This window comes from Euprymna scolopes, chromosome 40 (genome assembly GCF_053919585.1).
Source record: "Euprymna scolopes isolate OS-2025 chromosome 40, ASM5391958v1, whole genome shotgun sequence".
Taxonomy (NCBI): domain Eukaryota; kingdom Metazoa; phylum Mollusca; class Cephalopoda; order Sepiida; family Sepiolidae; genus Euprymna; species Euprymna scolopes.
The window spans coordinates 1938684-1964791 of NC_136521.1; the positions used below are offsets into that span (position 1 = coordinate 1938684).

Genomic DNA, 26108 nt, shown 5'->3' on the forward strand with positions numbered 1-26108 from the left:
CTAAGGAATTACAGCCATTTTTGTTTCTTCTCCTAAAATTATATATATATGTGTGTGTGCGTGTGTGTGCGTGTGTGTGTGTGTGTGTGTGTGTGTGTGTGTGTGTGTGTATGCGGCTGAGAAGTAACCAGGTTTCTGTCTGGTGTGCATTAACTCAATTCAATGGGCAGGTAGGAACTCTCCAGTCTTGGTCGATAGTTTGGAAAATTCTGAGAATACAAGATGTGGAGGTGTTCATTGACTCTTCATCATATTTTTCTCCAGTAGAATCAGCTGTAATAATAAGTATGAATGGTTCTATACATGCCATCACCATTTTAAACAACCTATTCTGCGAGTAGTCCAAGAATTTGCTAACTGTTTAGCGGAAAATATTAGTAGGCAAGGTTGATAATCATAGATACTTTTTTGTGTATGCTGGGGTGACAATAATCCTTGTCTAACCTATGTTGCGCTACAAATACGGAAAGAATGAGATTTGGCTTTCAGGCGTACTCGATGCGTATTTTATTTTATTAAAAAAAAAAACGTTTCTATATGAACTGTCATTCTTGACGTTATTCTCGCGTTGCCTACGCACAGTTCAAATATTTCAAAATACAACCACCAGATACAATGCGCGGTTCCTTACAAACAGACTTCTTTTTCAAACTTTACAACTTGGCAAGGAAGAAGAAAATAAAAAAATGAAACAAAACAACATACTGAAGATGGGGTATAGCTCTGAAATAAATTTGTGATAAATTTCAAACAAGTAAAATATTTGTTTATTTTCCTTATATTACGTTTTTATTTGGCTTTTAAGCGGACTTTATGCGTATTATATATATATATATATATATATATATATATATATATGTATATATATATGCATATATATGAATATGTATACAGAGAGAAAGACAGAAAAACAAACAGACAGACGGATAAAAGGCAAATATATTTTTTAAAAAATATCTTTTATTAATTAAATATACAAATGTCAGACAGAATATCAATCATTGGTGAGTAATTCATTTTTTTTTATTTAACAGAATTCCTCATGCGTTTTTTCCAGCCGGACATTCTACAATAAACTGATTAATATCCCTCACAAACGTTTTCTTTCTCTCGGATAAAAGTTTACCAGTTTGTATTGCAACGACTCTTCAAGTAGCTGCAGATCTTTGGATGGCTGGCGAAGCGGTTGTACAGGCCCATCATTTTGGGGTAGCTGCTGAACATGTTCGGGAAATCCCTGTACATGTTTTCCATGCAACAATAGAACATCATGTCGCACCACATCATCTAGAAAAGATTTGAAAAAATGTGAAAAACATATTTATTCAGAAATACATAGGAAAACTCTAGAATTCATGTTTTTGTAAATCTGGTAAAAATATTCATCGATGAAATAGAAATATAATAGTTTTAATTATAAGTGTAATAGGATATGTGTATATATAAAGAAAATTATATATGCTTATAATTATGTATGGAAGGATCGAGGTTAGAAAGAACTAACCGATCTTAATTGGATGAGAGCGAAGAGGACTGGGATCTCGTGGAGTCTTATTGTCCCCTAAACCCCAGGGAAGACAAATCCATAGTAAGCGATTGTTGCATTAGGAAAAAATAATGTGTAATTCTTATGGAAACAATAGAAGAGTACAAGAAATCTGCGGAGATTTTTTATAACTCAGACTCCAGGGAACACCACACGTTGGTCACAAATGCAAATCTTTGCTCTTAACCTTTAGTAAAACTCCTACTAAGTGATTTATGATTAATATTATTAGCGGGGTATATATATATATATATATATATATATATATATATATATATATATATATATATATATATATAGATATATAGATATATAGATATAGATATAGATATGTGTGCAAACAGTTAATAAAATATGTAAAAAAAACATTTTGAAATGAGTTAAAAACATATTTAATCTGAAAAGGAAACACTAGATAAATGGATCGTCCTTAATCCGCGGAGTTTCGAAGAAATACTCTCCTTCTCATCAGAGGGTAGAAATTAGCAAAATGCGGGATCGGATTTTGCATGCAGAAGTATTTGATGAAACAACAAGTAAGTCAAAGATCTTACTTGAAAACAAAATAAGTTGAGCAGAGGGAATATGGTAAAGAAAAAGGTGATTACACATGAATGGATAGTCTGGTGGAAGATAAAAAATCCAGTGACGGTATATATATATATATATATATATATATATATATATATATATATATATATATATATATATAGCTTTCCAAATACATACTGTTTCGCTGTTTCACAGCTCATCAGTGCGGCTAGACAGGCAACTGCCTCAAGCCAGGATCGAAATCCGACCGCCCAAATGACAGTCAGAGCTTCTTACCAGTATACTATATTTCTGCTGCTGTGTGGGTTATGAATAAACAATGTTTTTGGACATCGTCTAAATGCCTCCGCTCGATTTGATTACACAAAGAGCGTCGCTTATTATGCTATGGCAGTTTGTATATCACTTCCCGAAATGCTCGACCCAAGATAGGGAGCATTATAGTCATCCACAATTATAGATTGCATTTTTATCTAAACAAACACAATTTAAAACATATTTCAGTCGCAATTACAGAATTTGGTAACAAGTTGTTAGTAGTGTCTAGGTTGCTTATGCTAAATTGTGTTAGTTGTTAGCTCCCAACGAATATTAATGTTCAGCAATCGGTGGAATTTAATTCATTTTCAATCGAGATGTGAAAACCAAATAAACTATAAATGAAATACATGCACTAATTTACAAAAGAAAACCCCAATCTTCAAGATAGAAAATACTATGTATATGTGTAGTATCTAGAAGTATATACAAAGAAACGTACCTGGTCACCCATGAACCATTGGCTGCCATCGTTGCGCATGCACAGAGTCCTTTCCATGAAGGGCATTACGCGGTTGAAGGTGTTCATGTATCTCCAATACATGTAGTTCTGAAAAACAAATAAAACATAAATAATTTAATGGTTTACTTCTCACACTCCACGTTGTATTGAGTTTTATGTTTATTCTATATGTACTGCCGTTTTGCTTCCCCCCCCCCTTTTTTAATTTGTCAATTCATTATTTCTCTTTAAAATTGAACTGTTTTACTCAGTTAATATGAATATATGAAAAAAATTGCTACACACTTCTATTTCTATGGGGTGAAACGATAAAATGGTCGACCTTTAAAAAGACGAGATGATTCCATTTCCGTTTGGTTAAAACAGGTGTGTTTTTTGTTGCAGCTTATCCATAAGCGGGCAATTTGTGCATAAATCAGAAGACCAATATGAGCTTCTACTATGTCTGAAAGTGACAATGTTCAACTAGCGATATTGGAGATGCGCCGTTGTACAACTCCTGCTCTCTACTGATCAAAGTTACGATAACCGAACCATTGGAAGCAAGCTCAAAATTCAAATATGGACCGTTCGTCGCTTGTAGTCACAGTTTAATTAAATTTACCGGCCACGGTTGTGGTCTTTGGTGCATTTCAAGTGAGGACAACATTTTTTAAGTTGGCTTGAAAGTTACCAGCAAAGAATACCTAGATGTGCTGAAGAGTATGGTGATATCCTGCTGCACTCAGGTGGCTACTGGCAGACCCTCAGTGTAGTAGCAGGACTCAGCGCCGGTCCACAAATCCAAAGATACCCAGGTTTGGCTTCATAAGGAGTGCTACGACTTTGTGCCCTTCTCTTTGGACACCAGCTATTAGCAAATGCGCCACACTTCACTAAGCTAACAAATAAAGAAATAAAAATTACTATTTGGTAATCGCATTTTCTGTCAATATTATTTATTTAAAAAACTGTTATTTTGAAATTGCTTACATATAAAGATTCAAACTTACATCATAGTTGCTGCAGTTGCCTTCTCCACCGAAACCGTAGTCGTTCATGTTGTACTAAAGAAAGGAAACAGAATTTTAAAAATAAATTAAAAAATGTCCAGTCTTTTATTTATTAAATTTAGTAAAGAATAATAACCAATAATTTTAAAAGTAAAATAGTAAAGATCTTTAAATAGATTAACCAAGTTTGAAAGTTAAGCTACGCTGACATTATAATTTGAAAAACAAAATATGGGCGATGAAACATATCTCTCTTTATTCTCTCCCTCTCTCTCTTTCTTCATTGAAAAAGAGAATTAAATATAATTCTATTGTTTTACGCAGTTGAAGCTTTCACCCCGCACGCGCGGGCTAAAGTAGTTTGGTGTGCACGCAATCGGTCGACTAAATATGCTCCCTCATTGTTAAACGTAAAATAAATTATATATTTTTTTTATAAAAACGCAATTGTTTGCTGTTTCTATACCAACGTTAAAATTCAGTATGCAGTCCCTGCTGTCCTGGATATGACCTTAAACTATATCCGATGGTGAGGTCCAAGTTTGCGGGCTTTGGGAAGTATGGAGCCACCCTTTAATTGCCATTGCTCCCAGGTCCACTCTGACTCGAACTGGTAGTATCTGTTAGGGACCCAACTATGGGTTAAATAGAAACCGACTTGAAAAAACAAAAGAAATATATTCTTTTAAAAAAATTGTTCTTCAAAATCACTGGATTCGGCATTAAATAACCTGAAAAGGGTTAATATGGCGTAAAACAAAGACAACCAACCGCGGTCCCTGCTGACGATGGAAATGCTGCCTGTGACAACGCAATGAAGACTAGAGAAGCGACCCATGTCAGCCGATTATAGTCGACGACATATCGACCCGTTGTGTTGATGTTTCCATGTGCCTATCGTTGGATATCGTGTCTAACACCCGGAGAGCTGGTTGCGTTCCCTGGACGTTACTCAACCTAGTAACTCTCCCCGGGAAACGATGGGGTCATAAAACTGATCATTTTGGGGGGGGTGCTTTATTATAGTATTTCGGTTAAAAAGACAGTGTTGGGTGTTTTTTTTCCTGTTCTGATTTAATAAATTCCATAGCAATATAAAGATTGTTTTATAGCGTTTCATGTAAGAAAGTGATTTTTTCCGTTGTTTACTATAAGCTTTCACAAGTATCATGAGTCACCACTTACCAAGACATAATGGCAACTCAAGGATAACGGCCTAGTCAGCCGAGAAGCAGCCCCATTTATTACTTTGTTTTAATAGACGTTATATAGTTAATGGAATAACACCTGACTTCCGAAAGTTTTATTTAGTTTTAAATACACAGAATAAAAAGGAAATGGTTTTACGTATATCAAGAACAGTTTCTTGTGAATGTTTAACGGGGTTTATACATTTGCTTCCCCACTGAGCGAATTAGGCACAAGGCTGTTTTTTTAATGTGGGGAGAGAGGGGAGAGTGAGGGAAAAGGGACCAGCTCCCTATGGGTGGTAAATGGGAGCTGGATAGTGACAATTGGTATGAAGGGTTGGTATTTATTTGGTCCGCACCGAGTAAATTAGACACACGGCCGATTTTTAATGTGAGGAGTGAAGGGGAAATGAGGACAAACTCCCCGGGGAGTAGTGGAGCTGGATAGTGACAATTGGTATGAAGGGTTGCCCCTACATTGACCAAGGTCTTATATATGGGGTTTCACCCACATATGGTCTTTGCATGCAATATCTGCCGGAACATATACTACATGTTGATCCTGTCACGATATTTATTTGCTCCCCAACCGAACAAATTAGGCACAAGGCCGATTTTTAATGTGAGGAGTGAAGGGGAGAGGGAAGGGAAAAGGGGACCAGCTCCCGAGTGGTGGGAAATGGGAGCTGGATAGTGATTTGCAAGCTGACCCAAGTAGGGTTGCCCCTACATGGACCAGAAGTTGCCACAAGGGCAATGGTCTTTGCTTGCAGCATCTGCCAGAACAGATACTACACTGTGAGGTATTTATTTGCTCCCCCACTGAGCACATTAGGCACAAGGCCAATTTTTAAAGTGAGGAGTGAAGGGGAATGGGGACCAACTCCCTGGGGAGTAGGGGAGTTGGATAGGGACAATTGGTATGAAGGGTTGCCCCTACATTGACCAAGGTCTTATATGTGTGGGTTCCCCCACATATGGTATTTGCTTGCAGTATCTGCCGGAACAGACACTACACTTTGATCTTTGTATTTATTACTTTTTATTTGTATTTATTTGCTTCCCCACGTAGCAAATTAGGCACAAGGCCGTTTTTTAATGTGGAGATGGAGGGAAGGGGGAGGGAAGAGGGGCACCAGCTCCCGAGAGGTGGGAAATGGGAGCTGGATTAGAAACTGTTGGTATGAAGGGTTGCCCCTTCAGTGACCAAGTTCAAATATGTGGGGTTGGCCCCACATATGGTCTTTGCTAGTCATAGCTGGTCTTTGCTAGTCTTAGCTTTGCAGCATCTGCCGGAACAAATACTACACTTTGATCTTGTCACCCGGGCCAGAGAGAATGCTTACGGGGACACAATATATTAATAGGGAAACAATAGAGTGAACGGGGAAACAACAGATTTAACAGGGAAATCATATACTTAACGGAGAAATCAGAGATTTAATAATAAACCATATATTAACGTGTAAAAATATATTTAATGGGGAAAACAATAAATGAAATGAGGAAACTATAGATTATATGAAACAATAATAAATTTAACGGGAAAACTGGAGATTTAATTAGGAAATCATAGATTTAATGAGAAAACCATACATTAACGGGTAAAACATGTTTAAAGGCGAATCATAGCTTTTCTTAATAAAAACACAACTGTTTTGATATAGCCTTGTAGTTCTTCCCAAGAATTGTATCCATGTGGAACTCTGCTGCGTCCCTCCAAATATAGTCTTGATCGTTTTTATTAATGAAGTCGATAGTTTTTGTAATACTTTTTTTTCTAATATTCCGCCTTATAACGCATATCGCCACCTGGACGTAAGGGGCTAGTATTTGGGGCCATGTCTAGGAAAGATAAACAAGATATTTGTTAATGTTACATTTAAACTTCTGCATATCAGTACAGCCAGGGAAGCAGGCAGCAGGAAGGGAATTCCGAAGTCTAGCTGTCCGAGGGAAGAAACTATTAGAAAAGAAAGCTTTCTTGCATTTAGGTACAACAACAACGAAAGGGTGAGATCTTATTGCTAAGCGGGTTTGTCGGGGATATGTACGTCGAGGGGGTGCAAGTGAAACGAGTTCATCAGAACACATTTCATTAAAATATTTGTAAAACAGAAACAGTGATGCAACATTGTGGCGATGGGACAGGGCTGGTGCTTAGTTGATAAAGTGGGACCGATTAGATTGACAACTCTTTTTGTGACTTTATCTAAGAGGAAAAGACTAGTGATAGATGCACCAGGAACAATACTCCATGCATGGGTGAATGGTTGCCTGGTAAAGGTACAAGATTCTCCCAGGTACGAGTAGTCTTTAAGCTCGATAGAGGGAAACCATCTTCTTTTGCAGCAAACTTTGCAATATCCTCTATGTATTTGTTCCCGTTCATATTGCCCGCAATTATTCGGCGAACGAGTTTGAAGGATGAATTCTCAGTATAGGTGCTATTTGTCATGTATACAGGGTGTTGGAGAAACGTTTTGTACTTTTCAGAGGAGAGCATCTTAGCTTTTCTAGCATCCATTCGTGGCCTCATTTCACTGTAATCTGGATGTCATTTTCTAACAATTCTGCGTTGTTCTTAGATTTATGTACATCTGTTCTTCCCTCATGCATATTATAGAACGTCATGTCATCAGCAAATATACCCATCTCGGACACCATATTATCAGGAAGGTCGTTTCTGAATATCAGGATTAATAATGTCCAAGGATCGATCCATGAGGCACTCCCACATTAATGTTATGCTGCTTGGATGTCCGCCAGTCAATGACAAAACTGTACGCGTCCATTGTCGAAGAAGGGTCTAATTATATTTAGTATACGTCCATTCATACAGTAAGATTTAAATTTCCTTTATTTTCTTTATGCCAGACTTTGTCAAAGGTGTTGGATATATCAAGGGCTACATCCCTGGCTCTGCCCTCCTTATCTAGTACATGGTAAATGCGTTCAGAGATGGCTATTAAAATATCTGCAGTAACTCATGTAATAATTCAAACAATTTCACGTCTTGTTTGGAGCGATTTCCCTTACAACATTCATTATTTCCGTGATATCAATTAGTAATATATTACATTTAGATAAACATGTAATTTTTATATTGATCCGTTTTTTAATTAATCAACGCAGCCTTCATATTTCGCTTTATAATAAGGAGTGCATTAAAAAATAACTGATTTAAGCTCACGCTACTCGTTTAAGTAAATTTCATTATTCCATAAAGCATTAAGAAAAAGGGTGTTATATTATTTATAGTCAAAGTATGTGAGTCTTAAATGTTCAGACGATTATAAAATAAATCACTAACTCTGACGTTTCCGTTCTTTTAATTGTTGTACTGTATTTATTTTCCGGCATGTTAATAGAAAGAAAAAATTAGATGGATCATTTTATCATAGTAATTTTTAGCAACGAATATTTTAAAAAATATCTTTACTTTCATAGCTACAAAAGAATAACTTAAAGTTCGTTCTGTAGTAGGTCGTTACTTAAAATCTGGCCAGACATGGAAATAAAAGAAAAACACTGAATTATACATATCTAAAATTAATTAGATTTTAAAATAATAGACTCACCCTGAAGTTTCCGTTCTTCCAGTGGAAGTACCTCATGTAATCGTGGATGATTTCATAGAAGCAATCGCTGATGTAGTCACACCTGAACATGTCCATGGGGCTCTTGGGGTAGAAGTCTCAAAGAAAAGATTATATATTTGCTTATTTTGATATATGCACGATGCATATATATTCATATATATATATATGCATATATATATACATATGTATATATATATATATATATATATATGATCATGCTTACTTTATTTAATCACATACATTAATATACGAAACTATAAATTTATGTGTAAACTTCAAGTATTTACTTCAACAGTGCTCAATAAGTAGGTAGACCTGGATAGTGAGTTATAAAATATATGTGGCAATTAAGCTACACAGAATATTCCGCGTTTCATTTGCGCTATAATGTATCAGGGTTATGCCTGATGAAGCCTAGCGTGGATGAATTAATTGCCATATATATTTAATAACTTATTTACAATACATATATATATATACATATATATATATATATATATATACTCCGGTTTTTTTTATATTCAAAAGTAATGGACTAATGAATTCAACGAGGTTGTTAGATAGTGCTCAATAGAAAGAGCTGATAATACTTGTTTATTGTTATATAAACATGCTCACATCCCGCTGCTACAAATAGCCACTTGTTTCAATCAAACAACAGATATCATCAGGCAGTGACTTGACTATTCAAAAGTTCAATGAATAATTTATTCATTGAACTTTTGAATAGTCAAGTCGCTGCCTGATGATATCTGTTGTTTGATTGAAACAAGTGGCTATTTGTAGCAGCGGGATGTGAGCATGTTTATATAACAATAAACAAGTATATATATATATATATATATATATATATATATATATGCACGAATAGATCTACTGGCATGGAAATACAGTGATTATTGGTCTTACAAAACACTATTAGCTGTAACATTTAATTAAAACAATCTCTAATTTGCTAAATATACCAGATAGAGCAAATAAATCATAATTTAGTAATTTAAATTCTATGATGTGAAATGTTTAAGTCTCAAATCTAGAAGTATTATTATATGCAAGACAAAGAATACAATTCAAAGTATACGTTTCAATTGTATTCTTTGTCTTGCATATAAAAAAGTTCTAAATTTAAAATTTAACCATTTTACCCCCAAAGAATTTAAGTTACTAATTTATGATATATATTAAATTATATATATATATATATATATATATATATATATATATATATATATATATGTGTATATGTGTTTGTGTGTATTTACGTGTGTACAACTGAATATACATATGCGCTAATTGGCGTGTCGGTGCACGTATTATTTATGGTTGATGTTAGGCAAAAGATGTTGATATTTATTTGTGATTTAATACATTTCTTTAAAGTTGTTGAAGACATTGCATTTTATTATTTATTTTCGGTGCACTACTTTATATGTATAAAACAGAGGTGTCCGGCGTTTGCCTGGTGTTTGGTGCATTGCGTGTTGGGGGTATATCAAAACAAAATGGAAATTAAATAATAAGCGAAGTAATAATCCTGTTTAAATATTAAAACCACGAAAACAAAAACAAAAAAACGAAAAAGTTTTAGGAGTGAGGTCTATAGTCTGCTGACTTAGCAACGAAGGTAGGGACTTGTGAACAGCCGAAAATAAACGCTTAAAAACGCGGGTTGTTGAACGTACACGTATAGTTTTCTAGGTAGACTATCACGCAATCGTAGTAGTAGTAGTAGTAGTAGTAGCCGTAGTAGTAGTAGTAGTAGCCGTTGAAGTAGTAGTAGTAGTAGTAGTAGTAGTAGAGTAAACGAATTCACAACGCGAATCTTGTAAGATAAAAGACGGTTAAATAAAAGATACTTACGACGTCGTTTCGTAAATCGTACATAATATAATCTAAGGAGTACATAAAAAGTTCTAAGACATAGTACCCCCCGGTGAACTCCCCACAAAAAGCCTTTGCCGTACATGGAGAGAAAATGTACACACACACACACAGAAACTCACATTTTCCCTATTATATAATAGATGTACAGTTCAAATGAGAAGATTGGTTCGACGGAAAATACACATTAACAATCTTAAGCAATCATGTTAAAAAATAAGTTGAATTACACATTTTAATTACTGAATTTTAGCGACATGGATATAAAAACAAGTGAGGCATTCATGGTCCCCCGCGTGGGCATAGGTAACGAGGCATAACAAATTTGACTAAGTTCAGCATTTGCATCCTCATGTAGCCCCAAAAGACCCCAAGGGACGTCAAATCCTGATAAAAATTAACAACGGCGCCGTTTTAAGCCTCAACATGTAAATTGGAGTTCTACACCATGCAAAATAAGAAATAGCCATCATTTGGGCCCAAAAGTCTCCAAGGCCGTTACATTTTTAAAAGTCTTACATAAATAAGAATTTAAGCACGTGATGTTTTTTTCTTTTTATATTAATGTTTTTATATATAATATACTAGCAGGGAGACAAGGCATTGCCCGGAAATGAATAAAAATCAGCTTCCCATATTGTAATCTAAATTGGTAAAATCGCTCATTTTCCAGTTATCCCCAGAGTTTCTTAGCCTGCTATAATTTTAGTCTGCATTGCACTGTAGAGAATCTACTGTTGATTTTATAAACTAATTTTAGACAATCGCTTTTATTAAAGTTAAAAATGCAAACATCACATATTATGGTAAAATTCTGGTCTAAAGAGAAACATTCATTTCGAACGAACTGTGGCCATATCAAAGATCGTAATTTTGATTTTATATGCTAAGCCGTTCTGCTTGTGCAGTAATAAAACTTCTCAGGTGCACATGCGATTTTCGTTTGTATAAGGAATTTTTAGTCAAAATTGCGTGTTCGTTTTGTTCATCGAAATTTTTTCTGTTATTTCGATACTTATCGCAGCCATTTCTATAAAAAAAAAACCCACCTATCTAAAACACTTTCAGGCACATAAAACAATTTTCTGTGAAATTTCGTAAATATCGGCCTAGCTGTTTTGGTATCCATAGGGAACGAACGTACACACAGACACACACACATCTATACAAATAGAATTGTTTTTGTTTGATTACGCACCATATCAACAATAAGTTCGTCATTTTATTTATTTTTTTTTAAAATCCTCTTACATTTTTACTCAAAAAGTTAAATAGCTACAAAGACGGGAGCTGTAGCGTTAAAACAAGCAAAGGTTTCTGCTCAAGCATGTATCGTTTTTACATTGTCACCACTATTTTGAATGCACTTTTTTTTCAGACGTTCAATGATGCGTATCTGTTTATACCGCACGTTAATGACAGGGTTATCTTTCTTAGAGATTCATACTGTCAATATCTGCGACAAAGAAATGCAACCTTCAGATTATGAATGCAAAAGTTCAGCAATTATAGCAATGCATTTGACTATTCCTTTTAATATACTGGGGAAGAATAAGAACAGGAGGCATTAACTTTGAAACACCCCGCGTATAAAAGTTTCCTTATGAATATTTGAAACATAAAATAATGCCGAGAAATTTTGTAATTTGAGATGAGATTAAAATATAAAATTATGGTGAACTTTTATATAAACGACTTACTGTATTCACGGGCCATGTACCTGCAGATAGCCATTGTCTCGGGCATCATGTCACCATTGTCCATCTGCATACAGGGCAGGTAGTTACAGGGGAAATCTGCAAGAAAAAAAGAAAAAAAATGATCAGGAAAATATCCAGTATTCCTTATATTTATGAAGCAAATTGAAATAACCTATTATGTATATCAGTTCCAGGAATTCAACATTAAAAATATATTTTACGTACAATCCTTTCTTAGACGAACTAATTTTATTCATTTCAGATGTTCGCTTATCGTTATAATATGCCGTAAATTTATTTCTTCCATTTACTATATAATAATTATTTGACTTAAGTGTTTCAGATATTGATCTGATATGATTACTGAAGTAGTTTCGTATATTATATTTTCTTTGACTATTATGTATGGTTTATAATTGTGCATTTGCATATTACGTAAGTATGTGAATTCGACTCATTTGTGTCTATATAAGTACACACATACACACACAGGCATATATATATATATATATATATATATATATATATATATATATATATATTTACAAGGTGGTCTCCACTTATCAAGGCCTGGAAGCCACTCAGGGATAAGGGTTATTGTAAGTACAGTACGTTAGTGTGGATATTTTAGAGTGTCTACTTATGCGGGCGGTTCATCAGGAATTTTTTTACGTTCAAGTTGTAGTCAGGAGGGAAGCAGGCAGATGGAACAGAGTTCCACAGGCGTGCAGTTCTAAGAAAGAAGCTTTGTTCGTGGAATCCGCGTTTTGATTTAGGCACAAATAAAGAGTGGATACAGGTTTTGATAGTGGATTCACTAGACGGGTGTTTTTTGTAAAAGATTGGCGAGGGGGGCACCAGAGATTGGAGTTCAGACGAGCATCTGCCATGGAAATAACGATAAACAAAGATAGGCTTGCAACGTCTCTTCTGTGGGAGAGTGGTTGTAGGGAAGAGATAAGAGCATCCCCCACTTAGCCACGAAGTCTATTTTGTACTCTGTCAAGGCAGGATAGGCTGTTTTTAGCAGCTCCTGCCCAGATATGGTAGCAGTATTCCATCATTGGACGTACTTGGCTTTTATATAGGTAGAGAATTTTATCAGTAGGGAGATATCTTCTGGAGCGGTAGAAGGATCCCACTATTTTTCAAGTGACCTTGGCAACAGACTTGATGTACGTGTTCCATTTCAGATCAGGAGTGAAGGTCAAGCCTAGAAGCTTGTTAAAACATGGGGCTTCTCCTAGACGAGAGCCATCCATTTCAATTGATGCCGGATGGGGATCATATATATATATATATATATATATATATATATATATATATATATATATATATCCTTGTTAATGAAGCCAGACATGACTTCTCTTGCCGAGGTTCGAGCCTCCCGATTTGCGTTAATCGTGGCACCCTGCACTGATAAATCTCGAAAAGATGAAACACTAGTATGTAGGTATTTAATGATGATAGTCAATAATTATGTCAGCCTCTTTAAGAAACTTGTTTTTTATTGTTAAGAACTTTCAGTTGGAATAAAGTCGGTCAACTTTGCTCATACGCGCAGATCGTCATATAATGATTAGATCACGCTGACTGACACTAAACGGATTTAATAATAATAAAGTTTTAGGTTCAACTTGTATCTCTTACGGTTTGCGGCGGCCTAGTGGTTCGGGGCCTTACTAATGAAGGCAGACATGACTTCTTTTGCCAGGGTTCGAGTCTCTGGACTGGGGTTAATCGTTACACCCTGCACTGATGACACCTAAAAGGATCAGACACTAGTGTAATCACTGAGTATATTAAAAAAGTTTGTCTAATAAGTTTTAATTGAAAAATTAGGCATTTAATATCAAGGTAAGAACGAGGACTATTTAATAGGTATCTATGTGTTGTTGCATATTATATTTATAAAAATTTAAATAAAATGGGATTTAGTTAATTTTAGAACAATTTCCAGTTGAATTCTTTCTAAACAGCTGTAATTTGCAATTAACTCACCTACTAACCAATCCCGTCTATCACTTTATGTTATGTCACCCCAATCCTCTTTTTATCTGGTGTTTATTACTTTCAATGCTCTTCCTCTCTCTACTGTCACTTTTTATTCTCTCAGTCTCTTATTATTTAATCAGAAGTAATAAAACTATAAAACTAAAGATTAAAATAATCCAATAAACAAAAGGAATTATCCCCGAGTAGTAATACTATTTATCTCTAGAAAAAAAGAAAGAGAGCATAGTTTTAGTGTTGTGTAGTCGTGTCATGTTTAGAACCGTATCTGTGCACGGTTCTGGGGATGGTAAGTCTCCAGCTTGCGGGCTTTGGTGAGTGTGGAGCCACCCTTTAATTGCCATTGCTCCCAGATCGACTCTGACCCGGAGTGGTAGTATTTGTTAGGATCCCAACTATGGGTTAAATAGAATCCGACTTAAAAAAAACACAAAACAACAAATATACTCTATTAAAAAAAAGTGTTTTTCAAAATCACTGGATTTGGCATTTAATAATCTAAAGATTGATATGCCGTAAAATAGAAACAACCAAAACGACTCCGTTTAGGTGTATTTCAATGACATATTGACATATTGTATTGTCAGATGACTGGGAATACATTTATAACAAAAAGGGGGATTTATTTTCTCGGAGAGATATCTGAGAGTGTTGCACAAAGTTCACCTCCAGATGATAAACAAAAACACATTTTCTTTTCAGTTGTAATGACGACGAGGAAGTTTACAAATATGTGATGATTCTTTATTTTCATCTGGATAATTAATTAATCAGGAACTCAAGCTCTTATGATTACATGGTCTTATAGTCTCCCCCCCTGGCCTCCAAGGGGAATCAGCTCCCAGTCTTCCCGACTCGACTCTCATCTCTGTCTATTTCTGCTTGTCCCTCCGACTTGAACCCACTGATTATATTGTTAATTCTCTTTCTTTCTGACGTCAAAGCGTGACTCACTACGTGATTAATTCACATGGATTTCACCTATGTATGTCTAAACACGCTTAGGCAAACAAAGAAATTTCTAAATTGAAATGTTTAATATATAACCCGTTTGGTAATAATTGTGTCCAACTTGTGTTTTCCATTCTTTTAACTGACATATTTAATATATCCAGTTATTTCTAAGAACAATGAATAACAGACTACTTTACTCGAATTGCAATATGTAATCACTTTTAACTTTTGAATGCTGAGTTCGATTCTATCCTTTTCCAAACATACTTTTCTAAACTTATCTAGTTGCTTCTTTTCCTTACTGTCGCCTTATTATGTATCATTGGATATATATGTCAAGCTACTTGGTTAAATATATTTATGAACTTTTGAGATGAAGATTTGTTATTTCTATTATTTGGATGTTTCTGAATACTGTTCTCATCTGTAATGTAATTTTCACAACGTTTCGGTCGATGTAACCTCTCGAGCTTCTTCAAGTGTATCTTGCCGAACTCGAGAATTTTTCTGTGGAACTCGAGAATTTTTCTGTCGAACTCTATAACTTGCATATCGAACAGACCCTTCATTTGATTCACGGAGGTAATTTTTGCACTTTTCTTCAGTATGAGTAAACAAAGCTTCTAAGTAATTCGCCATTGTCTTTTCGGTCGCATCCGCTGAGGATTGAACCGCCAATGTGACAACACTGTGATAATCAGTAATGACAGAACTTGGGTAGGGTTACATCATTACAATTAGACTTGAAAACAATCATGTTATAAGCAGGTTGGAAGTAGACCCGCGGTATAGTGTTCCACAGACGAGTAGTTCTAGGAAATATACATTGTCCTTAGAATTTTAATTTAGTTTTAAACACAGAGAGTAAGGAAAATTGTTGAAAGCTGTTATAGAACGACGAGTGTTTGTTGAATGTGGCGTTGTTACTCGCTCATAACTTCGAATGCGTTCAATTCCATCAGAAATCTCTGCCCCCTCGCGAAACTTTCACGAAAAACACTCGTCTACCTTAAGCAATTGCCAATAATCTGTAAGTACAATATTCAAGAAAAACAGAGGAAACAAATCTCAAGAATAAATCGTACCGTGCTGAGCATACGTATATATTTTTAATAAGTGCTAAAATAGTTAAATATAATTTAGCTTATATTTTTGCGGTATAATCTCGTTGACACACCGGTTCCAGTTAACTTAACGTGCAGCATTAGTTGAACTACTCTATGTTTTGCGTTCTACATTTTCCAGTTTTGATCTTCTATACTTCCAGGATCTCTTTCTCCTTCTTTCTTTTTTGTCTACAAAATCGGTAAATATGATATTCCAGCTAAGTGCTCTAGGGTCCTTAGTTTCGAGTTATTTGGTATAAGTACATATTCATTTATCTAGTTTATGAAGGGTCCAGATTACTACTCACGTGATGCTACTTAAATAAGATTATATCAACTCGAAATCCCTTACATACACATTTGATAAACTTATATTTTAAAACATAAGAGTATTGACAAGACTCATTATTTTTTAAACTCGCTTTTCAAACAACAACAACTGAAGTGACGGCGGCTACGTGAAAACCCCGTTCTTTCCACAGAAATACTTTAATCGCACCATCGCCTGACCTTGTGCCTAACATCTAAGACAGGGGATTAATAAAATGAATATGTCTATTGCTACTATTATATAAAATCACTTTGGAGTCCCTTCCTCATAAGTTCACTAAATGGTGAGCCTGTCTTTTTATAATTTCGTACAAAGGTAATTTATATATCTGGCAGTGTTCTTAGGTATGTTTTATACAGGAATTCATTAGATAAGTATCGCAAAGGTAAAAAATAATCTTATTTTAAAAATCTTTCTTTCTTGTATATATATATATATATATATATATATATATATATATATATATATATATATATATTACATGGGGAATTTGCTATTCATTTACACCGTCCAGGGGAGATAATTCTCAGCAAATCAAGAAAGAATCAATTCTCAGCAAATCGTAATTTCTTAAGCAAGAGCTATAGCTCAGTATTAAACAATGGATTGAATGGTCCCCCAAAAAACGACCATTGAAAATCACTGCAAATCATTTCTCCGCTCTCATATTTTAAAACTAAACATTAATAAGTGAGTTTTACTGGGCTTTCATTGTAAAACCAAAATATAAGCTGACGTTATATTGTAAACAACACGAACGGAATTTGATGAATAACATTATCATTATTATTTTTATTGTATTTCTTTTTTTTTTTTTTTTAGCTAGTTCACCGGACAAATTTTTTCTAGTAATATATAATAATAAGGATTGATGCTATATTAATACATACGCGATCTGCACGAATAAAAATATCATGTTTAAGCGTATTGTACGACCGGGCAACACCGGGCGTCCAGCTCGTAACAAATATAACATCATCTATTTCTATCGTCGTCGTCTTCGTCATCGCCGTCTGTATCCGTCCGTCTCGGGAAACTATGTTGTAGCTCTGATTACGTGAAGCTGGGTAGGGAGATATAAGGGATACATGTTGCCTGTGCAAAAGTCCACCTTTTTCGCGACGCTAACGTATCCAAGAGAAAGACAAAGTCGAAACAGCTTCGCCCTAACTAAACACGAGGAGTTACCTGTAGTGACAACATAGAGTCCAGACGCCTGAGGGACTCCATCTCCGAATTGTCTGTCAGGTTTTACTCTCTGATATTTTCTCCTGATATACTAATCCGACAAGGCAGCAGAGGTTTTGAATCAGAGTTGCAATCTCCTAGGTAGGCCACCATCTAAAGTTGACAACCCCCCACCTGTCGAAATCTATTCATTTTAGTCTTAAGAAAGAAATAATAAGAAAGTGAATTCTTTTTTTTTTTTCGGAAAAAAGAATAAAGCCTGAATTTCTTACCATTCCTGCAACGATCCCAGTCGGAGAATTCGTATCTCTTGTCCATGTATTTGACACCGGCCATATGGAACATCATACGAAGGATCTCGGCACGTCCGCGGCCATTGAAGTAATGCAGGGTGTAGTTAGGCATGGTTGAGAGGTGTAGACTTCTTGATTACCAAAGGAGAACAAGTTGTTGTGGTTCGAGTGACTGTAAGTCTTCTCTGACGACCGAGACACAAACCAACCGCGTATTTATACGCACAGGTTAATCAAGTTGTTAGTATCAATTAATAGGTAGTCACTAACCTGTTCAAGGACATCTATTCAATATTCCGCACATGACGGGGTGTAATTATTTGTGCACGTTACCGACTGGACTCGTCTGGTTTTCGCAATAGTACACCTAATTTACTGGAGAAAATGGCGTTTATTATAATTTACCTTGTTTTTTTTCTGATCTTAATTGCTTGTCAATGCAAATAGATTTTAACGGAGAAGCGTGATCACTTTTGTGTGTTTACGGCATATCAAACCTTTTCTAAGCAATTTAATATTTACTCTTGTTTTTCGCATTTTTTTTAATTCTTCTAAATATTTAGTGTTATTTTTCGGGTATTTACCCCCTGTCACAGAAGGATCAGCGCAGGAAAATAGGCATCACCTTAAGACATCACTCTAGCACTGACAAAATAAATTTTAGTAGGCCCGTCGGTATTCCTTAGTGAAGGTACCTCAGAACACAAGCAATACATTTGCTTTTCTCGAAAGCCGAGAGGCAAGGCCTAGGGGGAGGGACGAAACTCATGAAGACACAAAGAACATTTGCATCAGTCCGACAGCAAAAAGGCCACCGGGATGACCCAATGTCTGTCAGACTGTTTTTCAAAGTCGAAACATCCAGTGACGTGTAATACAGATGTATATCCGCAATTCTTACAATGTCTCGGCTGATTTAATCTCTGAACTTCTTCAGATGTTCGCAGAACCCATTACATACAAGATAAAGATCTTGGATAAAGTACTTGGTAACATTTAGATCTGATCTACTCTCTTCTGGAGGGTGAAAGTTAGATATTCAGTGCCGGTAATACTTAAGAGATACAATTGCGAATTACTTAGGACATCTACTAAGCCAGAAAACGAGGGAATGCTACGGCGGTCGATTACATAAAAGGTTCCGTTCCAAAATTCCGTGTAGATTCACGAGTTCAAAATAAAGTTTATCGAGGACGATACGATGTAAAAAGAAGGCGGTTATATCGGCCGAAACCTTATGAAAATAACAATCGAGGTGATAATAGTTATACGAAGAATCCAAATATTACGAATAATCAATCCTCATCTAAAAAAGACACTCAGAATCGTTAGTAAAGCATTTCGGATTTGATATTGGTCTTGTGGTATACGACCAGGATTGACGACCTGTGTGTGTCAAGTTTAAATACAATTCGTTCCACAAAACTCACTTTCTACTTAGGATGGTAGCGAACTTCGCGAGGCCTTCCTTGTAATTTCTCATGGCATTCTTGAAAGAATTCTAACTAGAAAGATATCGGCTAAATGTGAAGATTTAAACTAAATGATTTTGATTATGAGGAGTAAAGTGTTTTATTCTTTAAAGTATAAATATAATACGTATATCTATCAGAGTGAGCCATCTGTTATCAAGTTGCAAGGTTCTTTTAGTGGACGGCTACTACACGAAGAGACATGCTGAAATATGTAAGTGTCCCAACTGGACCATCTGTAAAAAATAAATTAAACATCCAGTCTAGCAGCAAGTCCTGGGAACATCAACCTGAAAGAACAGTTGGAAATGACTTATATACCATACATTACGACCATGTAATCCCTAGGGCCACCTACATTTAAAATCCTGCTGTCCAGCCCGACATAGGTATATGGAAAAAGTCTGAGAGAGTTGCAACCTTGGTTGGTGTCCCTAATGATCGAGATCTGAACAGAGCTGAAAGGGTGAAACAGACTAAATATCAAAGTCTCATGCATGATATGAAAAGAAACTGGAATTTCAGGGAGATACAATGATACCGGTTATCATAGGTGCAACCGGCTTATGAAAACGAACCTGAAGTACTATCTAACTAATAATTCTGATGAACCAAGTGAAAAGATCAAGACAACTGCACTTAGGGGAACAACGAGGATACTAAAAAGAGCTCTCGGCTGGTTCAAATAAAAAAATGCAGGGCAATGTTGGCAGCTGGTCTGGTTGCCCCATACCCAGCATTACAAGATTCAAAGGAAAAACGTTTTTTACAAATAATAAAAATATCTTTCCATTTTAATCGTCGTCGTCGGCCAATTTTTCATATCCGAGAATTTCAGTTTCCTCTTCCCTCCGTGTATGGATCGTAGATGGCTTCTCAGACCAATCTGAGCGTGGAATTTGCGTGGGCAGAGAAGGGAAGCAATGCTTGGCAGGGAGCGTTGTTTTTCAGCACGATGTTTTCTTGCCTGCCTCTTGTCTTCTTCTTACTGTCTCCTATCCTTTGGTACGATGTATGATGGATTGGCGCCACAGACACCGATCCTGAGATGTTTCCCAGATATGAAGATCAAATCCGGTGTTTTTAGGGTGGATTTGAGTTGGTACTAATATCGCAGTAGATCTTATTCCTGTGGTTAGCCCCGAGTACAAGGTTTGTCGAGGGAGTCTGTTTTCATCCATGTTACTAAACAGTTAGTATATGCATATATATATATATATATATATATATATATATATATATATATATATATATATATATATATACGAGCAAACAGTTAATAAAACATGTTAAAAAACACTGTGAAAAAGAGGTAAAACCATATTTAATCTGAAAAGGAAACACTAGATAGTTGAGAGTCCTTAATTCGCAAAGTTTCGAAAAAAATACTTTCCTTCTCATCAGAGGGTAGCAATTAGCAAAATGCGGGATCGGATTTTGCATGCAAAAGTATTTGATGAAAGTATTTGATGAAACAACAAGTAAGTCAAAGATCTCACTTGATAACAAAAAGTGAAGCAGAGGGAATATGGTGAAGAAAAGGGTGATTACACGTGAATGGATAGTCTGGTGGAAGATAAATAATCCAGTGACGGTAAAATCTAAATATATAACTTCAAGAAAGTTAATTGAATTTCAATTGGCACAAGTAAAATCCAAGGAAATCCCGTAATTGGAAGATGGTCCAAAATAATCAAATGGCAGAACTCCATGGAAAAATTCGCAGGGGAAAAAGGAAAAAAAATTCAATAATATTAATAAAAAAAAAAGATATGCTTTTCACTCTACTGCCGAAACATAAACATAAATAAGAAAGATCAGGGAAGAAGAAGAGGAGAAAAAATTAAATAGTGATAGAATTGAATATAAAATAGAAAAACAAATGTCAAAATGACCCAGACAGGAAATGTTAAAAAGCGCGAAAAAATATATATGGAAAAATAATATAGGTCAACTGAAATGTACAGGTCATCATTAAAAATGTCAGCAAGAGTTGTTAGAAGATACTAAATGGAAAATAAATAAATTCATTAATAAATGAATAGAAAATAAATAATAAATAAACAATAAATAAAAAATAAAAAATAAAATATATTACAAAATATATAATATATATGTAAAATGAAATATAAAATATAAAATAAAAAATAAAAATTATTTAAGGGAAGATGATGGCCGGTATCTGCAAATTCAAGAAAAAGCAAGAAAGAAAGTAAGTAAAGAAAGTAACTTTATATATATATATATATACATATATATATATATATATATATATATATATATATATATATATATATATATATAGGGTGGAACAATATAACTGTTGAGTGCGAAAAGATTACATGATTCCAATTCTGTTTGATGAAAACCGGTTTTCTATTGTTGTTACAAACTATCTACGAGTTGACCAGTAGTGTGCAAATCGCTACAGCGATAGGAACCTTTTATCATGTCTGAAAGTGACACAATATTCAACGAACGAGATTGGAGATACGTCGCCATACTCGCTACTGATCAACGTTTTGATAATTGGACTATTACCAACACCCTTTAAATACAAATTTGGACGTTTGAATGTACAGTTGAACATATCAGACGACCCACGGTTATGGCCTTTTGTGTGGTTTCAAATAAAGGTTACATCATGCCAACTTACATCTTCAAAGTCAACGCCAACGTGTATTTGGATGTACTGAAGAGTGGGGTAATCTCCCAATGCAATAAAATAATCGCTGGCAGACCCTGGATGTGATAGCAGAACTCGGCGCCGATCCACAACTCTAAAGAGAACCAGGCTTGACATCAGGAGGAGTGTTACTAGCCTATATCTTTCTTTCACTGCCCTCCTCCTCCTCCTCCTCCCCGAATCTGAACCTGCTGGACTAATTCATTTGGACATGTGTCGAGAACATCACCAAAACAAAGCCAGCCTGATCGCCAAGTATTCGCCCAGCTCCCGCCGGTGCTTGTGGAAAAGACAGGCTCCCAGTTCCGGACCCGTCTCGAGGTTGTGATTGAGGTTGAAGGCGGCTACATTGAATCGATGACATCTCTACTGTATAATTAATTTACCTGAATTATTTTTTCCAATATTCTTTCTTTGTTTTAAATCTGCAGTATGTTTTCTTAAGGGATGGGTGTAGAATGCTCACACCAAAATTAATTAAATGATTATTATGAATTGTCCTTTTCTCGCAAAAAGATTTACGTCGGTTAAACTTATTGTGGCGTCACTCTGTTATATTTCAAAAAGATCTTATGTTTTTTATACTGTAGTTATATGTTTGATAACGATACACATCTACCAACACTATGTTTAACTAGTTTTCGCATCTCTCTCTTTCTCTTTTCCTCTCTCTCTCTCTTTCTCTCTCTCTCTCTATATATATATATATATATATATATATATATTTAAAGGAGATTAGAACAATAGTCTAAAGAGCTGAGTGTATTTTAATGTAACAGTGAAATTACTAGTTTAATTAAAATACAGGAAATAGAAAGTGCTCGTTGTAATTTAGATATATAATAAGCTCGATAATTAAATGTCCTAGAGCTAATTCAATATTAAGTAATGTGATTGATAATTTAAAATTTAAAAATCAAATTATAATTAAATTAAAAATCCGTTTCATAAGAAGGAACAATAACAAAATCAATTATCTGTACGATCGTTTCGGAAAACAATGCTTTTATTGTGGTATACATCAAGTTATGTACAATAATTACATATAGTTTTTTTAATAAGCAAGGTCTCCTCGTCAGCAAATTTTGAAGGGTTTTTATTGAATTTAAAAGACACCATAAATAAACCTAGCATTTAAAGTAAGGCAGATGAATATGAAAAAAAAAATTGAAATAAAAGATCTGGATTTAAAATTTATAAGAAAATTAATATGGGTTAGAGATAGAAATAAGTAGAGAAAAATATAGATTTGATTTTACATAATAAATTTGCTTTAAAAATATATAGAGATATTTACCTTTTAATTTTTCGCTTTTTGAAATCAGGAACTATGGTTAAAATATTCATTTAGATGTTTGCTATAGCTTTTTATCTTATTGAATGATGAATTTTAAAAAAGGGGGGACGCACGTGCAGTAAATTATTTCCGTTAGCGTAATTTTTATTTAAAGACGCTACGGTTTATATATAGAGAATGTTGCTTGTGCAATTACATATTTTAAGGGGAGATAATTGTCATATTTTCTTTACTTTATTTATTTGAAGGGTGTAAGGGAGATAATTAGTCTAACTTAATTTATTAAAACGGATTTTGAATTTAATTATAATTTGATTTTTAAATTTTAAATTATCAATCACATCACTTAATATATATATATATATATATATATATATATATATATATATATATATATATATATATATAATTCAGAATAATAAAATACAATAAATCTACTGGTGTGAAAATCAAGTTATTATTGGTCTTACAAAATATTATTGGATGAAATATTTTATATAAGACTATCATAGCTAAATAAATTGCTCATTATACTAGATAGAGCAAATAAATCATAATTTAGGAATTTAATATTTGGGAAAGTTAAATTTCAAATATAGAAATGTTATAGCATACAAGACAAACAATACAGTATAGTAAAATATATTTCCTAAAGCCATGAGTTTTCGATGTTTATACATCTCGGTATATATTGGATTGTTACCAGCTTCCTTGGATTTATTACAATACGCGTTGGATCTTTTTACCTGCCAGACACCAGGAACTTCCATTACAGGATTTAGCATGCACTTTCGATTTTAAGTTCAATATACATTTTTGCTGCATCAATATCCAATTTCCCTTATTCTATGTAGCTAAAAATATTTAAAAACTTGAACAACATTTAATTTAATTTTCTCTGTTTATTACCTTTAGCAAATCAGGTAAAACCTTTTTTAGTATTTGCTAATAGTTTTTCCTCCGAGGAGATGTATAAACATAGAAAACTCATGGGTTAAGGAAACATATTTTACTATACTGTGTTCTTTGTCTTGCATTCAATAATATTTATATATTTGAAATGTAACTTTTTCAAATCCCAAATTTGAAATTCCTAAATTATGATATATATATATATATATATATATATATATATATATATATATATATATATATATATATATATATACTCGGGTTTTTTATTCAAAAGTAATGGACTAATGAATTCAACGAGGTTGTTAGATAGTGCTAAAAAAAGAGCTGATAATACTTGTTTATTGTTATATAAACATGCTCACATCCCGCTGCTACAAATATCCACTTGTTTCAATCAAACAACTTTAATAGTCAAGTCGCTGCCTGATGATATCTGTTGTTTGATTGAAACAAGGGGCTATTTGTAGCAGCGGGATGTGAGCATGTTTATATAACAATAAACAAGTATTATATATATATATATATATATATATATATATATATTTAAAGGGGGTTATAATAGTATTCGGAAGAGCAGAGTGTATTTTAATGTGATAGTAAAATCACTAATTTAATTAAAATATAAGAAAAGAACAGTGCTCGTTGTAATTCAGATATATAAAAAGCTCGATAGGCAAATGCCCTAAAGCTACTTTAATATTTAGTAAGGTGATTGATAATTTATAATTAAAATGAAAATTAAAAATTAAAAATCTGGTTCATAAGAAGGAATACAACAAAGCCAATAAATTGTACGATCGTTTCGGAAACGATGTTTTTATTGAGATAGACATTATGTCATATACAATAATTTTAACATATAGATTTGTTTGAAACGAAGTCTACTCATCAGGAAAAATATTGGGTGTTTTTATAAAAGACACCATAAATAAACCTATCATTTTTAAGTAAGCCAGATGTATCTGGAATATATATATATATATATATATATATATATATATATATATATATATATATATATATATATTCAGACAAGTCTTGTTTAATAGCATAGCACGGAGTGTTTTTTCTTAATGAGCTTTCTTTGTTATTTTTCAATTTTTCGAACTTTTGTTTTTATTTCTCGGTCAGATCTGTGCACGAAATTCCATAGATGTCTTCGGCCATCTGCTTTTTTTTTTCTTTTGGGTGTTTTGTGCAAGTAGTTTAAGTGAGTTACGTCAGTCGTCTTCAGGCAGGTTTTGATTAGATTTTCGTTTAAAATTGGGATGCTTTTGTTTGCTTCACTTAAAATTACATTTAAATTTTTGAACTAGTGAAGCGTCTCGTGTGTAAAAATATATACGTTTTTTATTTACTTGTAAATGTACAGTGGTTTAAATATACTCGAAGCACTATATATGAGAATTAAACAGCCAAAACGTAACAATGTAAATTTTGAAAATATTAGTCACCTTTGTAATATTCTGGGTACATAATTATCCAACATATATATGTATATATATATATATATATATATATATATATATGTATGTATGAATAAAAAAATCAATACGGAAAATATATGAATGTTTATATTTTTTCTGTATTGTAGGAATACAAAAAGTCC

The 26108-nt window shown here is 34.1% G+C and overlaps 1 protein-coding gene across 1 annotated transcript; it reads right to left on the reverse strand.

Annotated features, from left to right (window-relative positions):
* Positions 1–1122: 1122 nt before the first annotated feature.
* Positions 1123–18241, reverse strand: LOC145265269 (S-crystallin SL20-1-like). Its single transcript, XM_080121050.1, has 6 exons — positions 18109–18241; positions 12245–12340; positions 8643–8758; positions 3872–3925; positions 2859–2966; positions 1123–1287 (listed from the first exon to the last, which is right to left on the reverse strand). Exons 1-6 carry the CDS (start codon positions 18239–18241, stop codon positions 1123–1125), a joined length of 672 nt encoding a protein of 223 aa, XP_079977176.1.
* Between the last annotated feature and the right edge of the window lie 7867 nt (positions 18242–26108).